Source organism: Oncorhynchus mykiss, chromosome 23, assembly GCF_057628025.1.
Source record: "Oncorhynchus mykiss isolate SJ-2025 chromosome 23, ASM5762802v1, whole genome shotgun sequence".
NCBI classification, from domain to species: Eukaryota; Metazoa; Chordata; class Actinopteri; order Salmoniformes; family Salmonidae; genus Oncorhynchus; species Oncorhynchus mykiss.
In genome coordinates this window covers 5,610,470-5,636,468 of record NC_143044.1, presented here as the reverse complement: position 1 = coordinate 5,636,468, position 25,999 = coordinate 5,610,470, and the positions used below count along the sequence as shown (strand labels likewise).

At 42.6% G+C, this 25,999-nt stretch overlaps 1 protein-coding gene across 2 annotated transcripts in view; it reads right to left on the bottom strand.

Annotated features, from left to right (window-relative positions):
* cfap46 (cilia and flagella associated protein 46) overlaps nucleotides 1-25,999 on the bottom strand; it is a 98,318-nt gene that overhangs the window by 32,088 nt on the left and 40,231 nt on the right. For both annotated transcript variants that reach the window (XM_021580249.3, XM_021580250.3), the window contains exons 20-48: nucleotides 24,397-24,546; nucleotides 23,031-23,141; nucleotides 22,514-22,695; nucleotides 21,898-22,029; nucleotides 21,528-21,693; nucleotides 21,244-21,313; nucleotides 20,568-20,715; nucleotides 19,572-19,755; nucleotides 18,798-18,951; nucleotides 18,634-18,696; nucleotides 16,926-17,149; nucleotides 16,535-16,672; nucleotides 16,115-16,279; nucleotides 15,163-15,311; nucleotides 14,404-14,502; nucleotides 14,198-14,273; nucleotides 13,461-13,613; nucleotides 13,068-13,268; nucleotides 12,851-12,957; nucleotides 12,411-12,593; nucleotides 12,146-12,278; nucleotides 9,937-10,134; nucleotides 7,130-7,318; nucleotides 6,832-6,954; nucleotides 5,344-5,526; nucleotides 3,296-3,469; nucleotides 2,875-2,972; nucleotides 2,429-2,505; nucleotides 131-300 (exon numbers count right to left, since the gene is read on the bottom strand). In XM_021580249.3, the coding sequence (XP_021435924.2) occupies nucleotides 131-300; nucleotides 2,429-2,505; nucleotides 2,875-2,972; nucleotides 3,296-3,469; nucleotides 5,344-5,526; nucleotides 6,832-6,954; nucleotides 7,130-7,318; nucleotides 9,937-10,134; nucleotides 12,146-12,278; nucleotides 12,411-12,593; nucleotides 12,851-12,957; nucleotides 13,068-13,268; nucleotides 13,461-13,613; nucleotides 14,198-14,273; nucleotides 14,404-14,502; nucleotides 15,163-15,311; nucleotides 16,115-16,279; nucleotides 16,535-16,672; nucleotides 16,926-17,149; nucleotides 18,634-18,696; nucleotides 18,798-18,951; nucleotides 19,572-19,755; nucleotides 20,568-20,715; nucleotides 21,244-21,313; nucleotides 21,528-21,693; nucleotides 21,898-22,029; nucleotides 22,514-22,695; nucleotides 23,031-23,141; nucleotides 24,397-24,546 (4,200 nt within the window). The remainder of the gene's footprint in view (nucleotides 1-130; nucleotides 301-2,428; nucleotides 2,506-2,874; nucleotides 2,973-3,295; nucleotides 3,470-5,343; nucleotides 5,527-6,831; nucleotides 6,955-7,129; nucleotides 7,319-9,936; nucleotides 10,135-12,145; nucleotides 12,279-12,410; nucleotides 12,594-12,850; nucleotides 12,958-13,067; nucleotides 13,269-13,460; nucleotides 13,614-14,197; nucleotides 14,274-14,403; nucleotides 14,503-15,162; nucleotides 15,312-16,114; nucleotides 16,280-16,534; nucleotides 16,673-16,925; nucleotides 17,150-18,633; nucleotides 18,697-18,797; nucleotides 18,952-19,571; nucleotides 19,756-20,567; nucleotides 20,716-21,243; nucleotides 21,314-21,527; nucleotides 21,694-21,897; nucleotides 22,030-22,513; nucleotides 22,696-23,030; nucleotides 23,142-24,396; nucleotides 24,547-25,999) is intronic.

The window sequence follows — 25,999 nt, the reverse complement described above, 5'->3', positions numbered from 1 at the left end:
AAGTGACCAGCAAGAATTTGCAGGTCGCATTGATGCGACCAATTAAAAATGTTACTTGCACAGCCAAGTCAAAGGGTCGCAAAGGATTGTAGTGGGTTCATAAAGGGGTTGTAGAGGGTTCGTGACCTACTAGGTGAACGTGACGCTCGCTCCCCGCCCTGCCCTCATTGCCAAGCCAATGCGCCTCTTTCAAGAAGTTGTGTTTGGTCTCGCGTTTGAAGGCTTGTGTTCTGTCCCGGAGATCAAGCAGAGCCCTGGGCTGGACAGCAACCGTGGCGACCCTGGTACAGATCAGCATTCCTGCAACAAAAGAACAGCACAGCCGCTGTAACTGGTTCCCCCGAGCCCACATCCTCCTTCTCTACTCAGTACCTCCCATCTCTCTTTCCTTCTCCCTTCCATGCCTCTCTTTCCCTCTCTCTCTCTCTCTCCACACACATTTTGAAAGATAGAACTCCATGACTTTTCAATGAGACTTTTAACCAAATTTCCATGACCAACAATTGGCAGCGTCTCAATGTACGTATAAAAAAGTAGGCATAATGTGGTATCGACACAATGGGTGGTACCATCTTCTGTCATTGAGCAAGGCACTTAACCCCCCATAAAGTAGAATACCTGTTAGGCAACTGTATAAAACATGTGTTCAACCCTCAGTCTGGAGAGCTACTGGTTGTGCAAGCTTTTGATCAAGCCCTGCTCAAACACATCAGAGCTAGTTTATCAAGGTCCGGTTGACCAGTTCATTTTTAAAATGTAGTTTGTTAGAAGGGGACTGGAATGAAAGCCTGCACACCCATTAGCTCTCCTGGAGGATGGTTTACCACCCTTGATGTAAAACATTGCAACAATACAATCAAATATGTTTAATGCCTTTTTAAATAATGTGCTCATTCAATATATCAAAGATCAAATGGCTATGGTAAGCTACAAATCTTTTTATTCTGATAAAGCAGGCACACACATTATCATCAGGAAATAAACCTTTTATAGTTTAGTCATATTTATCTTAGCCTATAGCCTGATGAAGACATATTGGCTTTCAAAACATTGTTATTACATTTTTGCATCTGAGCTCCTCGCCTTTTTTCTTTTTCAAATATTTATCTTAGCTACTTTAGAAGTACTTACTTTGCAGGCTGACTAGCATCTATTGAGTTGCAATGTCCAATACATTGGATGCCCAATAAACCAGATAATCCAAAAGAAAGGCTAGAATATAATATTTTTACATAAAATTAATGTTCAAGATTCCCATTTTATTATTTTGATTCACATGTTTCGATTCGCCACAATTGAACTGAATCCCAACTAATACAATGGTGAAGTGAATCATTTGTTTCATCAAAAATAATAATTTAAAATAATCATATGATTCTTTAAAAAAAATGTAATACATTTTGTATGGGCTTATTCGCAAATGTCGGTGGAAAGTTTTTTGGGACATGATGAAAACATTAATACATGCTATCAATCGCTAAACAGTTAACTAGAGGGTACAAGTTTTGTTTTGAATTGCTGCCTAGCTAGTCTGTTCTCTATCATATTTTATAGGCTAGGCCTACCTGCTGCTGCATGTCCGACTGTCTCTCTCTCTCTCCTTGAGCAATGACCCACTCGTCTCACACACACGCAGGTGATGCTCGAAAAACAGTGTCGTTCCGATCCTGGATGATATGTTGATTTTTATTTGATCGATAAAATATTTAAAAACTGTGCCTAAATAAATTGAATTAAATGAAATTATGAAATTAATGTCCATCACTTTTCCATGCTTGGAAAACACCATTTTAAAATTCCATGACTTTTCCAGGATGTTCATGACCGTACCAACCCTGTCTCTCCATCCCTTCCCCTCTCTTCTTTGTGATGAACGTATTTGATCTCATTCTCCCGAAACAAGCCCAGATGCTAGCCTGTGCCTTTTTCCAACAGTCTACAGAAAGGTCATTTGAGGAGGTAATATGCAAACGTTACTTAGTTTTTTGGAATTAGAACATCAACTATTCCCATGCTTGGCTAGCAGCTGCAGACGAAAGGTGAAAGGGTCCGTGTCCAGGTATCTTACTATTCAGTGTTCATCTTTGCTTGTGTAAATTAGCTCTCAACTTTTCATTGGCACTGTTGTTAGGGAGAGACCCGGCGTACTAAATGTGACGCTGGAATGATTTCTTTCTTTATAGTTTAATTCTGAATGCTGATAACACTTAAGTGCATTGCTGCAGTATATCAATGGAATACTTGCCTAGTCTTAAAAAAACAAATTGCATATCATAGCAATGAAAATCCCATCCACACACAAAAATAAATAATTAACCTTTAAAAGGTTGGCATCCATCTTCTTATTCCATAAATGCAAGCGTGCTACTGGATACCACCTACTGAACATGTACTACATGAAAATATCCCAAAGGTTGAGAAGCCTCACCAGAAACCTGCATGGCCTTCCCTCTCTGACTCTCTGTAAGTTTGCTCCTCTCATAGAAAGCTCCATAGAGAGTTGACCTAAAAAAGAACACACATTTCACCTATTTGCCATACAAACTGTGTCACGACAGAACTTTATATGTATGTTTGGCATTTACAGTAAAGTATGTTTGGCATTTACAGTAAAGTATGTTAAATGGTATAGCAGGAGCCCGACTGTGCTGATTCTACAGAGGACATAGGATGAGACTCTCCCTCGTGTGGTGTCATCAAATATTGCACCCAGCTCCAGAAAATGTGTGTTAACTAACCCAATGTGAAATGTGACCACGCGGTCATAAAATGGCAGACTGTGAGCCAGTGTAACAGATGGGGCCAGAGGAGACTCGTGGGCTTGTGTGTGTCTGACATACGGTAGACAGACTAAATGCCCGCGTTGACATGTACCTGTCTTGTGTGTGCTGAAGCAGCAGGATCTTCAGGTTAGAGGGCAGCTCTCCCAGAAGACTCAGGTGACTTGGGTTGATGGTCAGGTGGCTGTAGGTCTGGGCACAGATTTGCGACATGTTGATCAATTTTTTACCCATTTATACTGAGCAAATTATTTATGTTGATACATAATTTAAATGGCAACTGCAAATAAATACTCTTTATCCAAAGCTTGTAATGAACACTCTCTAAAGGGCAATTAGCTAGCTAAGAAAGATAGATGCACCACAGACCACATGGCGTTCAATGTGTGAAACAAAACAAGGCATATTTAATCTATTTCAATACATTCATGGGGAACCAGTAATGGGAGCTCAAGTGAATCTCTATGATGCCTAGAAAACATTTGTTGTATTGAGGGTGTTTTGTGGGACATTACCTTGGAGAAGCCATTGAGTGAGTCCTCCACTCCCTTCAGCAGACTAGTGGGGGTCTCCACCTGTGAAGGGAGCAGGTTGCTGTGTAGGTTGAGTAGCGCAGAGAGCTGGGACACACGAGTGTCAGTGCAAGCAGATCTTAGAATGTCAGCCATCATAGCTGTGCAGGAGCAGCTCTGGGAATAGAGATTAACAGAGATTAGCAAAAGCACACAATATCTAATTTAAGGAGAGTAGGGACACTAACACACAAACATTTAGACTGTGACACAAAATCTTAGTGACCAAGACAGCCTCTAACTACGCACACTTGCACAGCAGACATGCAGACATACACATGCATGTACACATATACACAAACACCCCTCCCTACACACATACAGTTAAGGTCGGAAGTTTACATACCCCTTAGCCAAATACATTTCAACTCAGTTTTTCACAATTCCTGACATTTAATCCGAGTAAACATTCCCTGTTTTAGGTCAGTTAGGATCACCACTTTATTTTAAGAATGTGAAATGTCAGAATAATAGTAGAGAGAATGAATTATTTCAGATTGTATTGCTTTCATCACATTCCCAGTGGGTCAGAAGTTTACATACACTCAATTAGAATTTGGTAGCATTGCCTTTAAATTGTTTAACTTGGGTCAAACGTTTCAGGGTAGCCTTCCACAAGCTTCCCACAATAAAGTTGGGTGAATTTTGGCCCATTCCTCCTGACAGAGCTGGTGTAACTGAGTCAGGTTTGTAGGCCTCCTTGTTTGCACACGCTTTTTCAGTTCTGCCCACAAATTTTCTATATGATTGAGGTCAGGGCTTTGTGATGGCCACTCCAATACCTTGACTTTGTTGTCCTTAAGCCATTTTGCCACAACTTTGGAAGTATGCTTGGGGTTATTGTCCATTTGGAAGATCCATTTGCGACCAAAATTTAACAAGACTGATGTCTTGAGATGTTGCTTTAATATATCCACATAATTTTCCTGCCTCGTGATGCCATCTATTTTGTAAAGTGCACCAGTCCCTCCTGCAGCAAAGCACACCCACAATATGATGCTGCCACTCCCGTGCTTCATGGTTGGGATGGTGTTCTTCGGCTTGCAAGCATCCCCCTTTTTCCTCCAAACATAACGATGGTCATTATGGCCAAACAGTTCTATTTTTGGTTCATCAGACCAGAGGACATTTCTCCAAAAAGTACGGTCTTTGTCCCCATGTGCAGTTGCAAACCATAGTCTGGCTTTTTTTATGGCGGTTTTAGATCAGTGGCTTCTTCCATGCTGAGCGGCCTTTCAGGTTATGTCGATATAGGACTCGATTTACTGTGGAAAAAAATACTTTTGTACCTGTTTCCTCCAGCATCTTCACAAGGTCCTTTGCTGTTGTTCTGGATTGATTTGCACTTTTCGCACCAAAGTTCATTCATCTCTAGGAGACAGAACACGTCTCCTTCCTGAGCGGTATGGTGGCTGCGTGGTCCCATGGTGTTTTTACTTGCGTACTATTGTTTGTACAGATGAACGTGGTACCTTTGGCGTTTGGTACCTTTGGCGTTTGGAAATTGCTCCCAAGGATGAACCAGACTTGTGGAGGTCTACAATTGTTTTTCTGAGGTGTTGGCTGATTTCTTTTGATTTTCCCATGATGTCAAGCAAAGAGGCACTGAGTTTGAAGGTAGGCATTGAAATACATCCACAGGTACACACACCTCCAATTGACTCAAATTATGTTTAATTCGCCTATCAGAAACTTCTAAAGCCATGACATAATTTTCTGGAATTTTCCAAGATGTTTAAAGGCACAGTCAACTTAGTGTATGTAAACTTCTGACCCACTGGAATTGTGATACAGTGAATTATAAGTGAATAATAATGTCTGTAAACAATAGTTGGAAAAATTAATTGTGTCATGCACAAAATAGATGTATTAACCGACTTGCCAAAACTATAGTTTGTTAACAAGAAATTTGTGGAGTGGTTGAAAAACAAGTTTTAATGACTCCAACCTAAGTGTATGTAAACTTCCGACTTCAACTGTACATATTATACCTGGAGCAAGGCCAGGTATTGACCAGTGGAACAGGGGTCAAACTGGCCGTGACACTCCAGCATGTTGAGACAGGCTTCTGAGAGGATGGAGCTTGGGAGTTTGTGTTGGAGAGAAAGGCTGATGGCCTGTGCTAAAGTCTCACTGGCCTGAGCCAGAAGCTGCCGGGCAGAACGTCTTCTTCTCTGGAATACACAGGCACACGTACACACATGCGCTCACGCGCACACAGAGAGAGAAAACAAGTAGCTTCAAGTTACTTGTTCATAATGCCACCTGCTGCTATTAATCTATTGCACCAACTTCAGAGTAACATTTCTGGATGGACATGACCTTCTTAGGTTACTTTTAATATAATCTCTCGTGGACAGATGAAACGGCGAGAATCTGTCAAAGCGCACATAGAAGTTTGTGATTACGAGCAACAGTAGTTCTTGGTTTGGGGTTTTTGTCATTGATTATTTGGATGAATCAGGATTGGACGCAGGCGGTGATTAAACTGGTGCAGTGATGATAAACGGTTTCCACTAGATTCCACAGTCACAAGTCAAAATTGGCTGTATCGTAAAAATTCATTAAACAAAAACATTTCCTTTTTGGCCATGATAAACACGGGTGAAATTAGTGGAAGGGAGGGGTTTGGCCAAGAGTTTCCGTTTGCGAGGGAGGAGACATCACTTCCTTACTTTGCACCAGTGGTGTAAAGTACTTAAGTAAAAATACTTTAACGTACTACTTAAGTAGTTTTTTTGGGGTATCTGTACTTTACTTTACTATTCATATTACTTTTACTCCACTACATTCCGAAAGAAAATAACATACTTTAAATCCTTACATTTTCCCTGAAACCCAAAAGTACTCTTTACACTTTGAATGCCTAGCAGGACAGGACAATTGTCTAATTCACACACTTATCAATAAAACATCCCTGGTCATTCCTACTGCCTCTCATCTGGAAGACTCACTAAACACAAATGCTCCCTTTGTAAATTATGTCTGAGTGTTGAAGTGTGCCCCTGGCTATCGTAAATAAAATAAAACATTTAAAAAATCGTGCCGTTTGCTTAATATAAGGAATTTGAAATTATTTATACTTTTTCTTTTGATACATAAGTATATTTTAGCGATTACATTTACTTTTCATACTTAAGTACATTTAGACTTTTACTCAAGTAGTATTTTACTGGGTGACTTTTACTCTAGTCATTTTCTTTGAAGGTTTCTTTACTTTGGGTACCTTTTCCATCACTTGAACAAAGATAATCATAATTGTTAATGGCATTCCCCCAAAAGTAAAACAGAAAACGACAAACTTTTACAAGAGAATATTACTTCTGGCTAACCAAGACTACTTTTAAAATAAAGACTGTCTTTTACAGTATATCAAGACTAGCCAAGAAAGTGACTTCTGTTGAAGATAAGAAAGACTAGATTTGTCTAAAAACACCAGATTAATGTGGAGGAAAGATTCCAGGTAGACTATACAGTACCTGCAACTCAGCACATTTGGCTGCGTACTGTCTGGGCTCCGTTCTGCTTGACTCTAGGCCATTCTCTCCGGTTAACTCCTCCTCCTCCTCAGGGCTGGCTTTAGACTCTGACCGGTCCTCCTCCTGTTCATAGAATCAAGATTAGTTTACAATCTGGTCATGAATGCTGACAATTTTTTTTGAGCTCTTAGATTTTTGTGAAGTGGAATGACATCTCTAAAAGTCACTTTAAGCCCCCCCTAAAAGTTACTTTTAGTCCATTTTTACTGTTTTTGGTATTGTCTGTCAGTGTCTGTACCAGGTTGTGTCCATCCCAGAGGGTGAAGGGGTAGAGCGGGTCTCTCTGCATGGCTAGCAGCCTCAGGCACTTCCCCATCAGGCTCAGAGAGCTGGCTCTGGTCTCCACACAGTCAAGGGACAGGAAGTTGACCGTGGCCAGCTGGCTCAAAGCCACCTGCCCCAGGGTCCTGCCTGTAGCTATCCACTCCTACAAAGGGAACAAAGGGGATGGGGTGGTTACTGGGGGACACAGAGGAAATGGAGGGATGTATAAAGGAAGAAGGGAGGGATATGGAATACAAAATTCTGCAGCACACCTAAAATGTCCCTATTAATTTATTTAGTGGTAATGACCATCTCATCTGATCCAACACTGCAAATCATATATTTTCTGTGACTAAAGTTTAGACATTAAATAGGGTATATTTGAAATATTTTCATCGTTTTGATAGTTCCTTACTCATGTTAATTTGTGTGTACCCCTGTAAGAGCGTTCCGGGAATGTGCACTAAGAAGAAAATGTAGCTCTGGTAAAAATAGGTCTTAGTTTTGAACAGTTTGAGCTACAGATGAGCGGTTTTAGGCTTTATAAAGGCGCAATCACGGACACAATGTCATGCTCCGTTTGTTCCTATGGCAAAGGCTGTGGTAGAGCTAAGCCCAGAGCCATGTATTAACAAATAAATGACTGACTAAACCTAAATCAGATTTGCCTTTGCTAATGGTTTTCAGATTAAGAAAAATGACCCATCAAACGGTACAAATGTAATAACAGCCTGAGCACACTGGACTTGAAACAACGATACAGTTGTAACCATGTGCCATTTAATGTATTATCTGACCGGCACTAGTGCCCCAAGTCAAAATTCCATAGGTCACTTTTATAAGTGAGTGTACACTGGTTGGGAACTACTGCACTATGTCACGCCTGCTCCAGCTCTTCCCCCCTGGCACTTGAGGGCGCTAGACTCCCCAGCATTGCACACTCCTGCCATCATTATAACGCACACCTGCCTTCCTGTCACGCGCATCAGCGATTATTGGACTGACCTGGACTCAATCACCTCTGTCCTTACCTTCCCTATATCTATCTGGTTCCCAGCTCTGTTCCCGGCTTCTACATTAATGTTCGTATGTCTTTGTGTACCCCTGTGCTGACGCTGTTCCTGTTACCTGTCTGTTCCGCATTAAGTGTTCAACTCCCTGTACCTGCTTCTCAACCCCGGCGTCGGTCATTACACAATAGGTAGGCCTATTCCTTATTCCAAAACCAACTTGGACTTCCTCTAAGGGAGGAGGTTCTCCCTCCCGTGTACCAACTTTGGGAATTTCAAGACAAACACAAACTCCTCCAAATCGAAAGCACATTGGTTTAATGAATCGTCTTGGTTGCAGAAGACGAGCCATTTCTCAACAACAACAAAAAAAAACTTAAAGGTTGTAGCTACAGACCAGATCTTACTCATAGTGAGATCTCGCTTAGTTTTTTTCATGGGGGAGCTGATATGACGGGGAGCAGCAACAGAGAGAAACAACATGAAGCGAGTCATCAAGCAATAAGCTTAATCACTGCCAATATTGATCAGATCAGTCCCATTTTAGTGGTGGAGATTTCACTTTGGGAGAAAAGCCCTTTACTATCAGACAGACATGATTGCGGTCCTCCCACAGAACTACTGAAGATCGACCAGAGGAGTGTGTGTGCTCTGCAGTCGGCATGCCCATATCCTACGAGCCCATCCCTGTCTGAGCCAAATCATTAGCTTCACACATAAATATTAGATAGAACATTTACAATTCAAAGTGCTGGTTGATGAAATTGGCAATCTCCTCTCCAACTCTCACAAGTCGGGCATTGACTTGTAATAAGCCTCCCAGAATTTAGGAAATAGTTTTGTTTGTAACTTGTCCAATAACTGTGTAGGCCAGTAGTTTTCTTTCGTTATGTCTATCCACCAGTCTCAAATTTCTCCCCATCCCTCCCCCTTGGCATTAATCCCTTGATGTTAGCATGTCTGAAGTGTATGTATAGGTGTAAGAGGTGTAGTGGTAAAGCTTCCACCATATTGCTTTCACCTTACAGATCTGCAAACATTGAAGGGGTAATTAGGGCCAAGGGGAGGGGTACCGATCACACTGGAACTGGCTTAATCCCCGTTACCATTGGGACTTTGAAGTCAACCCAGGTTGGGCTGGCCTTGGTGGACTAACACAAATTGTGTTAACACTGCCTCCAGAAATTATATCATGTTGCTAGGCAGCCAATATATAACTGCAGCTAGCTTTGCTAATGTTGCTAGCTAGCAAGATGTTGAAGAATTTAATTCACCCACACCATGCTGTAACTAACGTTACCCCATACCCCTGCCAGTGCCAGCCAGACTCAGAGCTATATATTTAGCTTGACGTTAGTTAGCTAAACAGTAAGCATCGTCGCTAGCATAACAGGCTAGCCAGCTTAGATCCTACCTTGCTTGCCATGGCATTGACTATTAGCTAGCTGGCTAACCAGGCAAACCAAATTGGTTTGAAAATCGAGCGTGTTCGCTGCTATTCGCTAATTTTTTTAGAGGACATCCCATATTCTGATTATCAACTGTTGTCAAACACAAGTGAGTATGAAAATATGATTCTCTTCCTCAACAATGTGCAGCGAATTCTACTTGATGAAAAGCGAAATGAGTATGACATACTGGTATTTAAAGCATAAAACATTTCAGAAATGTCATATACTATAAAACGTTCAATATGTTCGCATACCCCAAAAGCCTACTATTTAGAACGCAAGTATGTATATTTGGACACAACCTCTGTCTATGCCCTTACCTGCTCTACAGAGCCGGGGTCTGGTGTAATGCGTACAAACTCCTCCACGGTCCTCTCCACAGAGGCTTTCCTGTCCTGGGCCATGGCTAGTCTGTTCTCCTCAGCACACACCTGTTCCAGCATGGTTAAGGACAGCTCAGCCAGAGCCAGTCTGACCCGCAACAGCCTCCTCGTGGCTGGGAGAGACAAGGGCTGACACTGTGGAAGGCACAGAGAGCAGAATGAGAGAGCGAGAAAAAGACAAAGATTATGACAGACACATTACAACAACACGAACACACGCACAGACACCACTGTAAATGCAAATGCAAGAAGTTAAAATGTCTTATTGTGCCCAGCTCATTTTTCAACCCAGTGCAAGATAGCTTTAAAAGCCTTAGATCTGAATTTGATTTCCTTTGAAATGGAAAAGTTCATGAAGAAGATAAACGTATATCGATGTACATCTTCAGACTGAACAAAAGTGACACCTTCATTTACAAAGTAACGACAGGGAAGTAACCAAGAAACAAATGGAGATTGGGTCAAATAAACTCAAATCTTGCGTGACAGACTTTATATGCAATTTTCAGACACTCGTCTGGTTCCACGAGAGTAAGTGAATTCAAATACACTCCTGTTTTCATATTTGGTATGCCATTTCAATGTAACTTATTGGGGCAGCAGTACCATCTGCTGAAAGCACAGGGTTATAGACTGTTAATCCTAAATGCAGAATTGGACCGTCAAAGTAGATTGTATCTAGCTAACTGGATTCTTCCGGATTTCAGCAGGTGGTTTAATAATGAAGCAAGATGCAATTTCAATGTCCTTTCATGATTAGATCAAGATGCACTTCAAAATGGCAGTGTGCAAGTCATGTCTGCTCCATCTTTGACATTGACTTTCGGAATGCTTTTTCTACATAAGGCAGTTTGGATGTTGGCCTGTTTGAAAGTTGGCTCTTAACCATCAGGTGTTACTGAAAAAAACAACTCAAACGTGTGTGTGTCTGTCTGTTTACTCTGTAGGCTATATCGCATATGAATTGAGGTCTGGAGCAAATAGGTGGATCACCAGAGTCCACACACATTCAGTAATGATTTGGCTGAGATACCATGTTCTGCAAAAAAAAAAACTGATTATGCCATTTTTATTGAGCGAGTATTAACAGGCAAATCAGGTTTATCTTGTTTATAGGTATATTTATCTGCTTTATAATGAATGGTTCTGTCCTTTTCAGGAATTCCTTGTTCTATAATTAAATAATCCATTTGGAAAATGTAACAATGTAGATCCCTAGCGAAACAAAGGGCAAAATGAATTCAATAAATAATTTAGCAGCACTGGCTTGGACTTGGCAGCCCTGGGTCGACAGGAGTCCAAGCAGCGAATCAGGCTTTCTGACAAGCCATATATGGACTTTTCACAAGCAAATCTAATATCTCAACCCTGTCAACATGTTCAGTTACTCTCTAAATAGAGTGTAATATGTTTGCAAATGCTTTCAGTTCCAGGACAGATAGCCAGAACTCTGTTTTGAGGAACTGTAACAGCTGAGCAAAATAGGATTTGCACACTTATTAAGACAAATTCCTTCACAATGAAGAACACTGCTGAGATATGGCTCCAATAAATGCGTTCTGGCCTCCCGAATGGCGCAGCGGTCTACGGCACTGCATCGCAGTGTTGCGGCCTGGGGTTCGACCCCAGGCTGTGTCATTAGCGGCCGTGACCGGGAGTCCCATAGGGCATCGCACAATTGGTCCAGTGTCGTCTGGGTTTGGCCGGGATGGCTTTACTTGGCTCATCACGCTCTAGCGACTCTTTGTGGCAGGCCAGGCGCCGTTGAACAGTGTTTCCTCCGACACATTGGTGCAGCTGGCTTCCATGTTAAGTGAGCGGGTAATAAAAAGCGCAGTTTGGCAGGTCATGTTTCAGAGGACGCTTGACTCGACCTTCGCCTCTCCCAAGCCCGTTGGGGAGCAATGAGACAAGATCTTAATCACGAAAAAGGGGGTAAAAATGATAAAATAAATAAATGTGTTCTGTTTAGATCAGAATCTATCCGAATAACTTGACTCAACCTGGTGGTGATGATTAGTAAAATTACAACGTGTTTTAAAATAGGTCCAAATTATTACCTAAGAGTTTGAACTGTATGGTATGTTCTGACTTGAAGGCTGACTTGAAGGCTGATATTGGGAAGGTATACAGGTATGTGCTTTACCTCTTGTGATGGGAACAGGCTTTGGGCGTTCAGAACCACATGTTCCTGTACAGAGACGGCCTGCTGCATGAAGGAGTAGGCATCCAGCAGGTGGCGCAGTTTTCCCTCATCGCCAGTGTGTTTAGCCAGTATCCTACAAAGTAGAACATGCTGTGAATGATTTGAAGCGGACCAATAGAGGAATTGTCGACAAAAATGAATGAATGAACGTTATTGATCCCAAATTGGATAGATCATACTATGATGTGTTGTGTTGATGTCTGACCTCAATGCCTGTGCGTGCTCCAGGAGAGCTTCAGCAGCTTGCTCTCTGTGGCCCAGTCGGAGGAACTCACGGGTGCTCTCTCTCAGGGTGTCACAGGCAGCCATGAGATTCTGTACTGACTGGGTGGACAGAGCCTCACCTGGCTCGACAGGGCTGGCTGCATGCAGACGTTCCACCGCCCCTCTGAAAGACAGACATCACAGCGAGTCAATGACATCTAGGGGTCTGTTTTGGTCACAGCACAGGGGAGAACACTGTACACCAGGGCTTTTGATCCAACCCTGCAGTACCACACCTGATTCAAATATCAAACTAATCAAGGTGATGAGTCTTCACTCTGGACCATAAGGTTATTTACAGCGGGGCTTGATCGACAGCCTGCACAACCCAGAAGCTTTCCAGGACTGAATGTGGAGAACACAGACATCAAAGAGCCTTACCTGCTCTCCAGAGACGTGATCAGGAACCTGAGCGCGGGAGCTCGGTTATGCCTCTTTTCCAGCATCGATTTCAAGGCTCCACAGCCTTGCTTTACTATTTGATCTGTCTGTAACGGGAGAGAGTGGTCACTTTGAAAAGGACAATATTTGCTTCAGAGGAGACAATTGAGCAGAGGCTTGTAGGAGCTTCAATAGAATAAAATAGAATAGTTTTCACCTTGGTGTCTATATCCTGGCCCCTCTGGGTCACCGTAGCTGTCAGCAGGGCCAGGGTGAGCTTGTACCAGAAGTCCTCATCACCTCCCATGTCTTGGGCCTTCTCCAGCAGTGCCAGGGCCTGAGAGTGGTTCTGTTCCTTATTGGCCAGGATGGCAAGAGAGAGCAGACTCCTCCCTGCTGCAGCCTGATCTCCCAGCTCCTGAGCACACAATACAAGAGACCACAAAAATAGAATAAAAGTGAATTGCTAAACTGTTATGACTTCACATACACATAAATACGAGTCACATTTCAACCAAAAGAGAGAAACACTTCACAAATATGCAGTGGACTACTTAAGATAAATATTGAAAACCAAACTATTGACAAAATTACTCAAAATGAAATGAACCTTAGCCACCAGATGGGCCTCTGCCAGTAGCTGTCTGGCGGGTTGGTACAGTCCCATACCAAGGCATATCTCAGCCTTATCAAGCCAGATATCCTGACTGCACAGATCCCCACACTGCTTCCCAGACAGACAGATGTGGTCAACCTTAGACTTCTGTAAACAGAGAAATGGATAAAGGCAGCAATGTCAGAATTCTGATCCCTGAATTCTATTCAATCCCCTGGCCCTGCACCTCATGGAAAATATGGAATTATGGAATGAACTCAATAGGTTAAGTCTTTACATACTGTAAATCTAAAGGATTGTTCATGGGCTGCAAAACTCTGGGTAAGGCAATGAAAAAATACAACCATTAATAATGCGCATAAAAAAAGAAATGAGGGTCATGGTCATGCCAGATTGACATGAGCGACGGCCATTTGAAATTTAACAAGCAACTAATTAAACTCTCATGAACCTGTGATGATGATGTGTTATGGGTTTCACATTATGAAAAGTGCAGTTTGGACTTATATCCCTGTCTGCGTTTGACTGTAATCAACCTGTGCTGCTTGCCAATCAGGCTTTAAACTAGAATAAAAGTAGAATAAAAACTAAGAACTACAGTAGTGCAGTTATTCATTTCAGGGGTCATTTCGCTTTCTTTCTTCTCAACTCTAGGTCTATAAACCCGTACGGTGATAATACACCTTGCGTGGTATGCTTGTTCATTTCAGCTGTGATGCTTTGAAACTAACCTCATTGTCCGTTTTGCCATTATAACCCATATACAGGCGCTTTCTCTCTCTTTGTAAAGCTATAGCTTTGCGACACCTGCAGTGAAATAATGCATGTACAGGAGATCAAAACACTAGTAACAGAATCAGAGCAAACACTATAGATTTAATACAAATGAGTACTCAGTATGTACAGGAGCTGGTGGAAAAGAGTGGGGCACACATACTCCATTTGTTCCTGCTCATGGATACCAGTCAGGCTCAGGAGCTTCTCGTGGTACACTGTAGACGTCTCCATATCCAGCTGAGAACAGCTCCTCACAATTCTAAAACGTTAGAATAAGGAAATACGATGGGAAAACTATTAGGTAATATTTCACAAGAAATCAATGATTCAGAAATGGGCAAGGGTTTGGACCACACGTGGGAAACCTTTCATATTGGAATGTTTAGCTCTACACTGTAGTAAAAAGTAAAAGCAGTAGCCTTAACTAACATGCACTAAGTATACCAAACATTAGGACCACCTTCCTAATATTGAGTTGAACATTTTTTTGTCTTGCCCATTCACCCTCTGAATGGCACACATACTGTACACAATCCATGTCTCAATTGTCTCAAGGCTTAGAAATCCTTCTTTAACCACCTGTCTCCTCCCCTTCATCTACACTGATTGAAGTGGATTTAACAAATAACATCAATAAGGGATCATAGCTTTCGCCTGGATTCACCTGGTCAGTCTGTCAAGGAAAGTGCATGACATACTGTGTTCTTCATGTTTTGTATACTCAGTGTATATGCACAATTACCTGGACACATTAAGTCTAGTCCTGGACTAAAAAGCAAGATAAATGGAGAATCTCCATTGAAAATACTTTTTAGTCCAGAAATTAGCCTGGTGTCTGGTAAAACAGTGAAAGTAGCAGTATTGCACCTGTGCACGAACAGAAAGAGTAAACTCTTGAAGCGAAATTGGCATTATTCACCTGAGACGGTAGAGGTCAGAGAGGCTCCTTCTGTCTAGCAGGTCATGGGCAATGACCTCAGCCAGGTGCAGTATGGGAAGAGTCAGGTGGGTGAGAGAAAGAGACTGCAGCTCTTTCACCAGCAGGTCCAGGAAGAACAAGCTCTGAGTCTGCAGCCACCCAGACACAGGGAGAAAAGGAAGTAAACACATGACTTAATCATTACTATTTTGTTTCATTAACATCCTGCGTTTGTAATTAGTAATTTAGTAAGTAGTTAAAGTGCAGGACAGTGATTACATTTGATGTGTAGAACGTGTAGGACAAACTTTGAGCCATGGACAATAAGACTTTAGCCTCTTGTATCATGTGGTGATACAGCTTGTGGAACAGGACAGAGAAGAAAAAAACACTACAGTACAGCCTGATATCACATGAAGTGTTGGACTGGTCATCGTTTAACATATTTTTCACACTGTGTAGGACTGCACCATCTGAGCATCTTCTCATTTAATTTGTATGATTACCAAGCATAACTGTGTCACCTAATACAGTCACACTGGAGTGGCATAAGATAAATGAATCACTACACGTCTTTAATTTAAAATAAGCTTCTTCTTTTCTGTCTCTGACAACATTCTGATTTGCTTCCAAAATCAATCAGTAGACATCCTCTTCCAGCCAACAAATGATGACTTGTCAAGACGAGGATCAATATCGAGTCAATGTTTCTGGCTTTCAAGCCCTCGACCCTAACCCGCCACGGCCAATCGAAACAGTCCCTGTTCCGATAATGACTCAATAATTTATATTCATTAGGGACCAAAAGGACAAAAACAGACTGAAATAGGGAGAGACTACATGAACTTGTAAATTTTTGTTGCAAAACATTTTGCCATGGTGTGCCCTTAATGAACATGACCCCATTGGGCTCTATAACAGAGGCAGTCAGAGAGAGCTTAGTGGTGCCTGCCTGTTTGCTGAGGCTGTGTCTGTTGATGCAGTGGGGGCTGGTGTCATATCTGAAGGCCTGGCGGACATCCCCGGGACAGTCGTACTGTGCCCACTCCTCTGGGCTGGAGGGCAACACGTCATCCTGTGGCCTCCGGGCTTTGGGCTTCTCCTCAGCAGGGGGTGGCTGTTTAAACACAGAGGAGCTCTGGTATTCCTTGGCCAAATATGAATTCCTAATTGCTTTCAGCTGGCAAAAGTGAACTGAAAGCAATTGAACTGTACAAATACTCTAAACTGCACTTTGGCAAGAATGTACAATGGTAAAATAACATGTCGTATCATTCATTACTTGTCATTTGCAATGCTCTACAATGAGAAAACAACAAAAAATAGCCATGGACTTCTCTGAAGGTGGTCAGGCCTGGGTGGTCAGGTCTACCTCTTTAGATTTTTTGCCTTTGTCCTTCTCCTTATCTTTGTCTTTTTTGGCTGTTGCAGAGGGACATGGCCGGGACGTTGGGACTAGAGGATTCTTCATCATCTCCTTGATTACCTGACATGCAGTTGCCATGGACACCTGCAATGGGAATGCACTGCTATCACTCGTCTTTTTGTTACCCGTAAATCACATTTTTTAAAACGGAGAAACCGTTTTGTGGCTTATACTGTATGCATCTGATGGTATAAAACATAGTGAAATTACTGGGTCGTGTTCAGTAGACATGAAACATTAAGGTACTATCTGAACCTGTTGTCCATTACAAAATGTTTTGCTACGGTGTGCCCTCATGAACACAACTTAGGTGTGGTAGTTTTAAAGGAGTCCCTACCTGCCAGATCTGCAGCACTAGGCTATAGGCCGTAAGTAGGTTATGTTGGTGCTGGGGGGATGCCCTGTCCCCCATGACAGCCAGCAGAGTGTGTGCTCTGACCAGGCTGTCCAGACGCCTCACCTCCCTGAGGTCAGAGATACAGGGCCCAGACACCACCCCCTGCACCCCGACGTGGGATTGAACCTTCACTGGTATCAGCCCTGTCCCTTCTCCAGACTCATCTGTAAGGGAGGAGGATACACACATAGGACCCGATTCAGAGTTAAGAAATGTATATATTCTGATCTTGTATATTACTTAGGGTTAGAAGGTATTCATGAATGATTCAAAATATATATTTGGAGAGCTTCTACACACTAAATATATTGGCGAATCAAAAATACATTGGTTTGATTCATCCTGAAGTTGCCATGTTCAATTGTTCAATAGTGGAAATATTGGAAGGTGAGTGTACAATAGGTGAGTATATGAATCTACCCTAATTATACTCACTCATCATGTGCTATGCTCCAGGTTTAAACTGCTACGTATGGTATGCGTTCCATAATGACACAGATAGACTACACGACCCCTATTGTTGCACAACTTGAAATAAGTTAGCCTAATATGATCCACTATTGCTAGCAATCCTAAGGAACAACCCCACGAACGTGACAGAGGAAATAAAGGTTAACAAACAATATAATGGAATCCAGAAAAAAATAACAATAATAAAATAACAAAAGTGACAGTAATACATGAATGTAGGGATAATTGACGGTGGCTACCGATAGTGGCTAATATTTAACACCATACCATTTTTGTTGTTGTTAGAGACAGTGAACAGTCTGGGCATAACTAAAACATTTTTAGAAATCATAAATCAACTTGGTAGGTTTGACGCTATAGGCCTGTCATTTGCGCATGGCTACAGAAGCCTAAAGCTTTGATCTCCAAATGTCATCCTTACATGTTATAAGGCCAGCATTTCATAAACTTCACTGTGGTGATAAAAGGTGACATGTTGATATGCTTCAGTTTGCTGCCATATGACCGGTTTCACAATTTGTCTACAGCGATCCTAAGATCTAAAACAATTGTAATTTATATTTACAATCCCCTTACCCAAACGGCTTACTCCATTTACCTAGCTCTTATCAATTTGTAAATTACAGTGCATGGAGAATGGTGTTACTTCAGAAAAATTAAGTAGATGTTGTTCCACTTGGGACCAACAGGCTGCTCGACCTTAATCGTCATTTCATTGTGAGTAAAGGTGGTGGAATTATGAGGGAATTAAGTCAGAATGCGGCTTATCTGTAGACACACCTCTTAGATCTCAAATGGTGAATAGGATGCTATTCTCATGCTTAAGTTCAAGGTCGGAATACGCATAGAGAGAAAACTGCATAAAAAGGGAAATTGAGTTCCAGTTACGCGTGCTTAAACTCGGGTCGGATTTCCCCGCATACTGTCCACCTGGGTTCAAACACATTTTAAATCCTTAAAATACTTTCCCATTCGCTCTGGCCTGTCTGTAATGCTAGTGGCAGGGTTGCAGTTTTGAAAATATTCTCCTGGGTCCAGGCAAGCTCAATCAACCCCTTGCTAAAATATTTGAAAACATCTGAAATAGTATTCGAACCCAAGTCTGGTATACATGTACAAGCACACACGCACCGCATTCAACATAAATGAGTAGACTCATCCCAAGAGAAATCAGTACCTCCTTGGGAATTTTCTCTCCTCTCCAGTTCTTTCAGTTTGCTTCCCTTGGAACCGGTCTTCTCTATAAATTAAAATGAAAAGAACAAAAAAGGAAATTGTTTACGATTCTTCAGTAACTAAACAGACCTTCACACAAACACATAGCAATGACAAGAAACATACCATTGCTCTCTTCCTGGTCAGGGATCATGTGCAGGAGGATGTCGATAGCCCACTGTATCTGGTGCTGGGCATCAGAAAGGGGAAAGTTCTGACAGTACAGCCACTCCCCAAACTCCAACAGGAAATCCGCCTTCTGCCACTGACTCTTCACACTCTACACAAACACAACAAACCCATAAGGTTCACCCATACAAAGCTACAGCGTAAGCGATGCACAGAGCCTGGCTGCAATAGCACTAAGCTTCCACTAGATGCTGCTAGTGTCCCTTAGCTCAATAGGGCCACTTGGATTCAGACCTGCAAGGAACTGCGGCAATATTTCACATTTCGAAGAGCACACTGAAGAACTGTATGTTTGTAAAGTAATCAAAAGTGAAAATGTACGTGTGTGGTGTAGGTGGGTGTGTGTGTTTGCTCAAGAATGTGTCTTCGTGTGTATATGTTTGTGCATGTGCAGTATAAAGTACTTAAGTAAAAATACTTAAGTCGTTTTTTTTTTGGTATCTGGTACTTAGTTTATTAATTTATATTTTTGACAACTTTTACTCCATTACATTCTTAAAGAAAATAATGTACTTTTTACTCCATTCAGTTTCCCTGACACCCAAAAGTACTCATTAGATTTTGAATACTTAGCAGGTGCCGATGACGTGGACGTAGATTAAGGCAGCCCTCCATACCTCTCTGATTCAGAGGGGTTGGGTTAAATGCGGAAGACACATTTCGGTTGAATGTATTCAGTTGTGCAACTGACTAGGTATCCCCTTTCCTTACCAGTAAAGAAGTAATGGCATTCTGGTAGCAGGCCAACTGCTGTAGCATCTCCCCAGAACACAGCGCCACTCGGTGCCACATGTGGGAGCAGTAGAGCTCCCCTTCACCTCGGAACTTCTGCATGTCTATTACCACACTCTCCCCCAGCCGAGCCTTCACCAGCACCCGGTGCTTGAACAGGAGCCTTGGGCACAGTCATGGGGGAAGACAAGCACAGTTTCACATTCTCATGCCCTTTTCCCACCATCGTGCCAACCCAAACCATACTGTGCTGGCTCAAGACATTTTCTTTTCACATTGTCATTTCCAGCAACTATGTGGATGTGTAACCAGGCCAGCACAGTACAGCTTAACTTGGCTAAGTAGTGTGAAAAGGGTATCACATTCTCACACATGGGTAACCCCACAGAAATATGATTGTGATAATGACCATGAAAAAGTTACGTTTCATATTTCCTTTTTAAGGGCATCATTTCCTCCAGTTAAACTATCAAGACCTAATGTTTTCATTACTAAGGATTTGATGCTCTGAAAAGCCCTCGCAAAAGCTGAACCCCCCCCACAAAGAAAATGAATTGTTTAAGCAAAAGATTTTACAAATCAAACATATTTTATGCTTATTCACCCAATAAGGGTCAGGCTTTTTTTGCTGAGGCCTCCATAATGATGGAATTGCCCATATCCAAAATATGACATTTCATAAAACACACATACTTATTTATAGCGTCATAATCATATTGAGGCATATTAACATGCGTACAAATAAGCACATAGAAATGTGATGACGCCAGTGATAGGAGTCCAAAGTCCTGTATAACCTCTCTCTCTCTCTCTCTCTCTCTCTCGCTCTCTCTCTCTCTTCACCCATTCTATCCCCGTTTTCTCCTAGTGTCAGTGTAGTACTCATGGCCTTTAACCTCTTCCATCTCTCTCCTCTCTCCCTTTCCTCCCCCATTATTTTCCCTTATTCCCGCATCAGTTCTCTCCAGCTCTCACAGCCTGTGTCTGGTGCGGGGCATGTCTCTGATAGCCTGCTCCAGCAACGTCAGAGCTCCTGTCCAATCTGAGCTGTCTGCGTGGATGTGGAACAGCAGGCCGTACATGGCTGCTCTCAGGGTCAGGTCATCCTCAGGGCTCCCCATGCCTACACACGCACACACAAAAATGTACAGATAAACACACACAAGCACACATGCAAACACAAATGCACAGACACAAACAGACACAGAAAGAAAGGAATAGAGAATGAGAATAAAAAATCAATTGGATTCGCACACCAGTAGGCCATTAGATCTGTGGCATTTATATACAAGCAGTCACATAGAGTAGCGTTTTTTTCCCTGAAGTTCTCTGTAGAGAGTGAATAGGTTGGGTGACATAACTTAATAGAACGTCAGGAAAAAGCACTACTCTATGTGACTGCTTGGATGTAAATGCCACGGATCTAATGGCCTACTGGTGTGCGTGGGAATGTGACTTCATCTATCATGTCTACTAGTGGTGTTTGAGAGTGTTACAGCACAAGACAGGCCGTTTTGGAAATAAATAAGCAAGCAGGCTTATGGAATTAAAGTCACGAACAAGATTATAGAATAAAAAGTAGTAGTTAGCTGAGAAGCAGCAGTCAAATGTTTGTGCGGTATGAACATTTGAAGTTTGTGTGGGGACTCACTTGAGGCTTCCAGCGATGAGGTCACAGAGGGCATCCCAGTCAGGGTAGCCCCTCCCTTCTCTTTCCCCTGCTTAAACCACCAGAGAAAATGAATAACACACATGAACACATCAAACTCCACTTGATTGAATAGGAGTATTTTTACAGTGACAGCACCAATGATACACATACTGTACAGAAGCCAATGTGGAGAGGGTCTCGTACCAGAGAAACATGACAAATACGACAGGAGTTCGCTATAAAACTAGATCTGGGACCAGGCTAGTTCGAGATGGGGTTCTTACAGTTGGGTCTTTCTTGCTGGTGTGGACCAGGGCTTTCAGGATCTTCTCTAGAGGCTGTCGGAGCTGCTGTCTCTCCAGTGAGGTCTCAGTCAAGGGCAGGCAGTTGTTCCAGTAGTGGCGCGCTGTAGCCATACACAGGACAGAGTTACCTGCCTGCTCCGCATAGCTGAAGAAGAGAGAAAGCATTGGTTGCTATGGCACGAATGGATATGAAGATGGTTGAAATGGAGAGTAAAATAAAGACAGATCGAGAACGAGAGAGAGAAAGAGACAGAGAGAGAGATAAATAAAGGTAGACGTAGGGGAGACAAAAAGAGAACAAAGTAATGAGCAGTCTATTGTTTAGGAATGACAGAAAACAGTAACTAACCTGACACTGGACTGGAGCATCTGCAAGGCTTCTCTGTAACTGTGAGGATGTCCATTTGACTTGTGGACCATGCTCAATCCTCTTAGACATGCAGCATTGCTCAACATCTCCTGCACGGCCGACTGGCTGTAACTTGAAAAGGTCAAACATTTTTTAATTAAATAAGCTGACAAATTTGCCCTTCAGAGAATCAAGTCAGCCAGTCAGGAATTTGACAAAATGTCACTGCTACAGTAACGTAGATACTGACAGTCATCATTTTTTAGAATGACGGACTGTCAGAATCCTACAAACAGTGGGACCTTAAAGCCTTGAAGATAACAATTAACTGAAGTCATTTGATGATAGTATATTGCACATTGTTGTAACATAAAATGATTACTGAATATATGGTCCTGAGTTTATTGTAATGTTCTCTTCTGGACACTACTGTAGGTGTCATTTGCACTTCAACTTGCTATGTAAAAAAAAAACACTTGATCACATCCCATATTTTGATTTAAAGGCAAATTGACCGAAATGGGTAGATATCAGGTAAAACATACAGGGAAGATCTGACCATTTCAGCCTTGGTAAAACAGATGGAATCAAAGTCACCATAGTGACCAACACCTACAGAGCATAGGCCATGACCGTCAACCTCTGAGCTGCAGCGGCCTCCAGCTGCAGTGCATTGTGGCTGCAGGTCATGACCAGGTTGTGGTCCTGGGCCTGGTGAGAGAAGCAAGCCAGGTGTGTCCACACCTGCAGCTCGACAACAGGGTCACTCCACTTGCAGTCTGATGCCATGCGGACCAGCTAGAGGAGAGGATGGAGAGAGGAGAGGGGAGGGGAGCGGAGAGGAAAATAGTAGGGAAGGAGGAGAAGATGAGGGAGATGAGGGAGACAGAGGCAATGAGTGCTCTGTCCTCTGGATCCATAGAACTGGGGTTTAATGATGCAAGAATACAGGACGGAAACGCATACAGTCCTACAGGGCTAGGAAATGAAAACAAACAAATCAAATAAGATGTTCATTTGAGGAAGCATTTTTTGGGGGACCAAATTCACAAACATAGGCATGAACAAACGCTCTGATTACCAGTACGGTCTCAAGGCATCTGTTGCCGCCTGGCCAAGAAAGCAGGACCTACCGTAGAGAGACTAGGGACAGAGAACTCTATCTGCCTGGGGTGACTGTTGCATAACAGCATTTCCACTCCTACCAGCACACGTGTCATGGCTGACACTGCCTCATTCTTACACTGGAAAGACAAAAAGAGATAAAGACACAACTGAATATTTCATCACAATTTCACAATTTCACATCACAATGAATAATATTTCTTCTCACATTAACACTGCACTGACTCAGAGTCTGGGGGAATAACCACATTTTGTAATTTAGTCATTTAGCAGACGCTCTTATCCAGAGTGACTTAAGAGTTATTGCATCCATCTTAAGATAGCTAGGTGAGACAACTACAACTCAGTTATAGTTCCCTCAAAGTAGCTATTAACAAAGCCAGTGCTAGTAGAGAAAAGTCAAGTGCAAGTTTTAGTTCACAAAAGGCAAGGGTGTTAGTTAGTTGTGTTTTGGGGGGGGGGTTCAGACGTTTTCAAAAGATGGGCAGGTACTCTGTCCTTCAGATTCAGATCAACTTTATTATCCCACCAGGGAATATTCATTTGGTCATGTGCTTTAAAAGACAGTACATAAAACATGAAACACAGAAAGTACACAACAGAATTCATTCAAAGTGCTATAGCTCCACATTTAAAGTGAAAACGCAATATGCTGTATACTCGATGGACCAACAAACTATCTATTATACAGCCTAATGGCTGTTGGAATAAAAGAGTCCCCATACTTGAAGAAGTCTCTTTCCCCTTGTTCGGCAGCTGCTGTGACTGACTTTTGAGTGAAGGGGATGAGAGTCAGGGGGAAGCTAGTTCCTCCATTGGGGTACCAGGGCAGAGAAAAGCTTTGACTGGGCTGAGCGGGAGCTCAGGGGTGGGAGGGCCAAGAGGCCAGACGTGGCAGAACGGGGTGCTTGGCTTGGGGTGTAGGGTTTGAGCATAGCCTGAAGGTAGGGAGGGGCAGTTGCCCTTGCCGCTCCGTAGGCAAGCACCATCCTCTTGTAGTGTATGCAAGCTTCAACTGGAAGCCAGTGGAGTGTGCAGAGAACTGGGGTGAGATGGGAGAACTTGGGAAGGTTGAACACCAGGCGGGCTGAGGCGTTGTAGGGGCTCCACTGTGGAGTTGTCAACCGTGATGGAGAGGTCTTGGAACGGGCAGGCCTTCCACAGGAGGAAGAGCAGCTCCGTCTTGTCGAGGTTGAGCTTGAGGTGCTGGGCTGACAGCCAGGCAGATTCATAAACAGCTCATCATACTGACTAACTTGACTGAGTGAGTGTGTTTTTATTTGATTTTTATCTAACCTTTATTTAACCAGGAAGTCCCATTGAGGTCAGAAAACATATTTCCCAAGGGAGACTTGGACTGTTATGTTACTGTACCTCATCATCAATGTCCAGCTTCTGTCCAATCTGCTGCTGGAGGAGCCTCTTGGTCCACACCCACGTAGAAATGACCTGTTTCCTCGCTGCGATAGGGACGCTCTCTACCGGCACATTGCCATTAGAAAGGTGCAGTGCATAGTCACACAGCTAAAAGTCCATAAAGTGGGGGAAATAAAAGTTAGCATAGTAACCATAGCAGCATAAGGGTTACATTTACATTTTAGTCATTTAGCAGACACTCTTATCCCGAGCGACTTTGAGCAGCAATTAGGATTACGTGCCTTGCTGAAGGACACAGACAGATTTTTTCACTTAGTCGGCTCAGGGATTCGAACTAGCAACCTTTCGGTTACTGGCCCAACACTCTTAACTGCTAGGCTGTCCGCTTTGCAAAAGGTTTAAAACTGTTTGCATAACCATAGCAGTTTGTAACTAGCCTAACCGTGTGAATCTGCACAATACTCTTTTCAAATCCACATACACTTATAACCTTGGGACTCCATAGCCGGGGCTTTGCAGCTCTGAGTTCCACATATGACAGTATCTAGAGAAAATCCATTGCGTAATCTGAGTTTGTTTAAGTCAGCTATCTAAGATTTATCTGATATATAGGCCTATATGTTGAAAATGGAGAACCATTTTTATCTTCAGTTCTGAAAGAGAACACTTAGTTAATAATTCACTAATAAAGTTACTTCAATCCAGAGTATGTGCTGACGATACAGCAGACCCTTTGGAGAAAAGCAGAATAGATGGAGGAAATGGGATTCAATTGGGAACAAATGCACTTCATTCACATGAAATAGTTCAAACCAAGCACATCTATCTCTGTAAAAGATGAATGAATGTCAGAATGAGTCACTTGGGTTTCACACACTAGGGGCTCTAATTCCAAATCAAATTCAAGTTTATTTGTCACGTGCGCTGAATACAACAGGTGTAGGTAGACCTTACAGTGAAATGCTTACTTACAGGCTCTAACCAATAGTGCAAAAAAGGTATTAGGTGAACAATAGGTAGGTAAAGAAATAAAACAACAGTAAAAAGACAGGCTATATACAGTAGCGAGGCTATAAAAGTAGCAAGGCTACATACAGACACCGGCTGATTGAGGTAGTATGTACATGTAGATATAGTTAAAGTAACTATGCATATATGATGAACAGAGAGTAGCAGTAGTGTAAAAGAGGGGTTGGCGGGTGGTGGGTGGGACACAATGCAGATAGCCCGGTTAGCCAATGTGCAGGAGCACTGGTTGGTCGGCCCAATTGAGGTAGTATGTACATGAATGTATAGTTAAAGTGGCTATGCATATATGATAAACAGAAAGTAGCAGCAGCGTAAAAAGAGGGGTTGGGGGGGGCACACACAATGCAAATAGTCCGGGTAGCCATTTGATTACCTGTTCAGGAGTCTTATGGCTTGGAGGTAAAAACTGTTGAGAAGCCGTTTTGTCCTAGACTTGGCACTCCGGTACCGCTTGCCATGCGGTAGTAGAGAGAACTGTCTACGACTGGGGTGGCTGGGGTCTTTGACAATGTTTAGGGCCTTCCTCTGACACCGCCTGGTGTAGAGGTCCTGGATGGCAGGTAGCTAATTT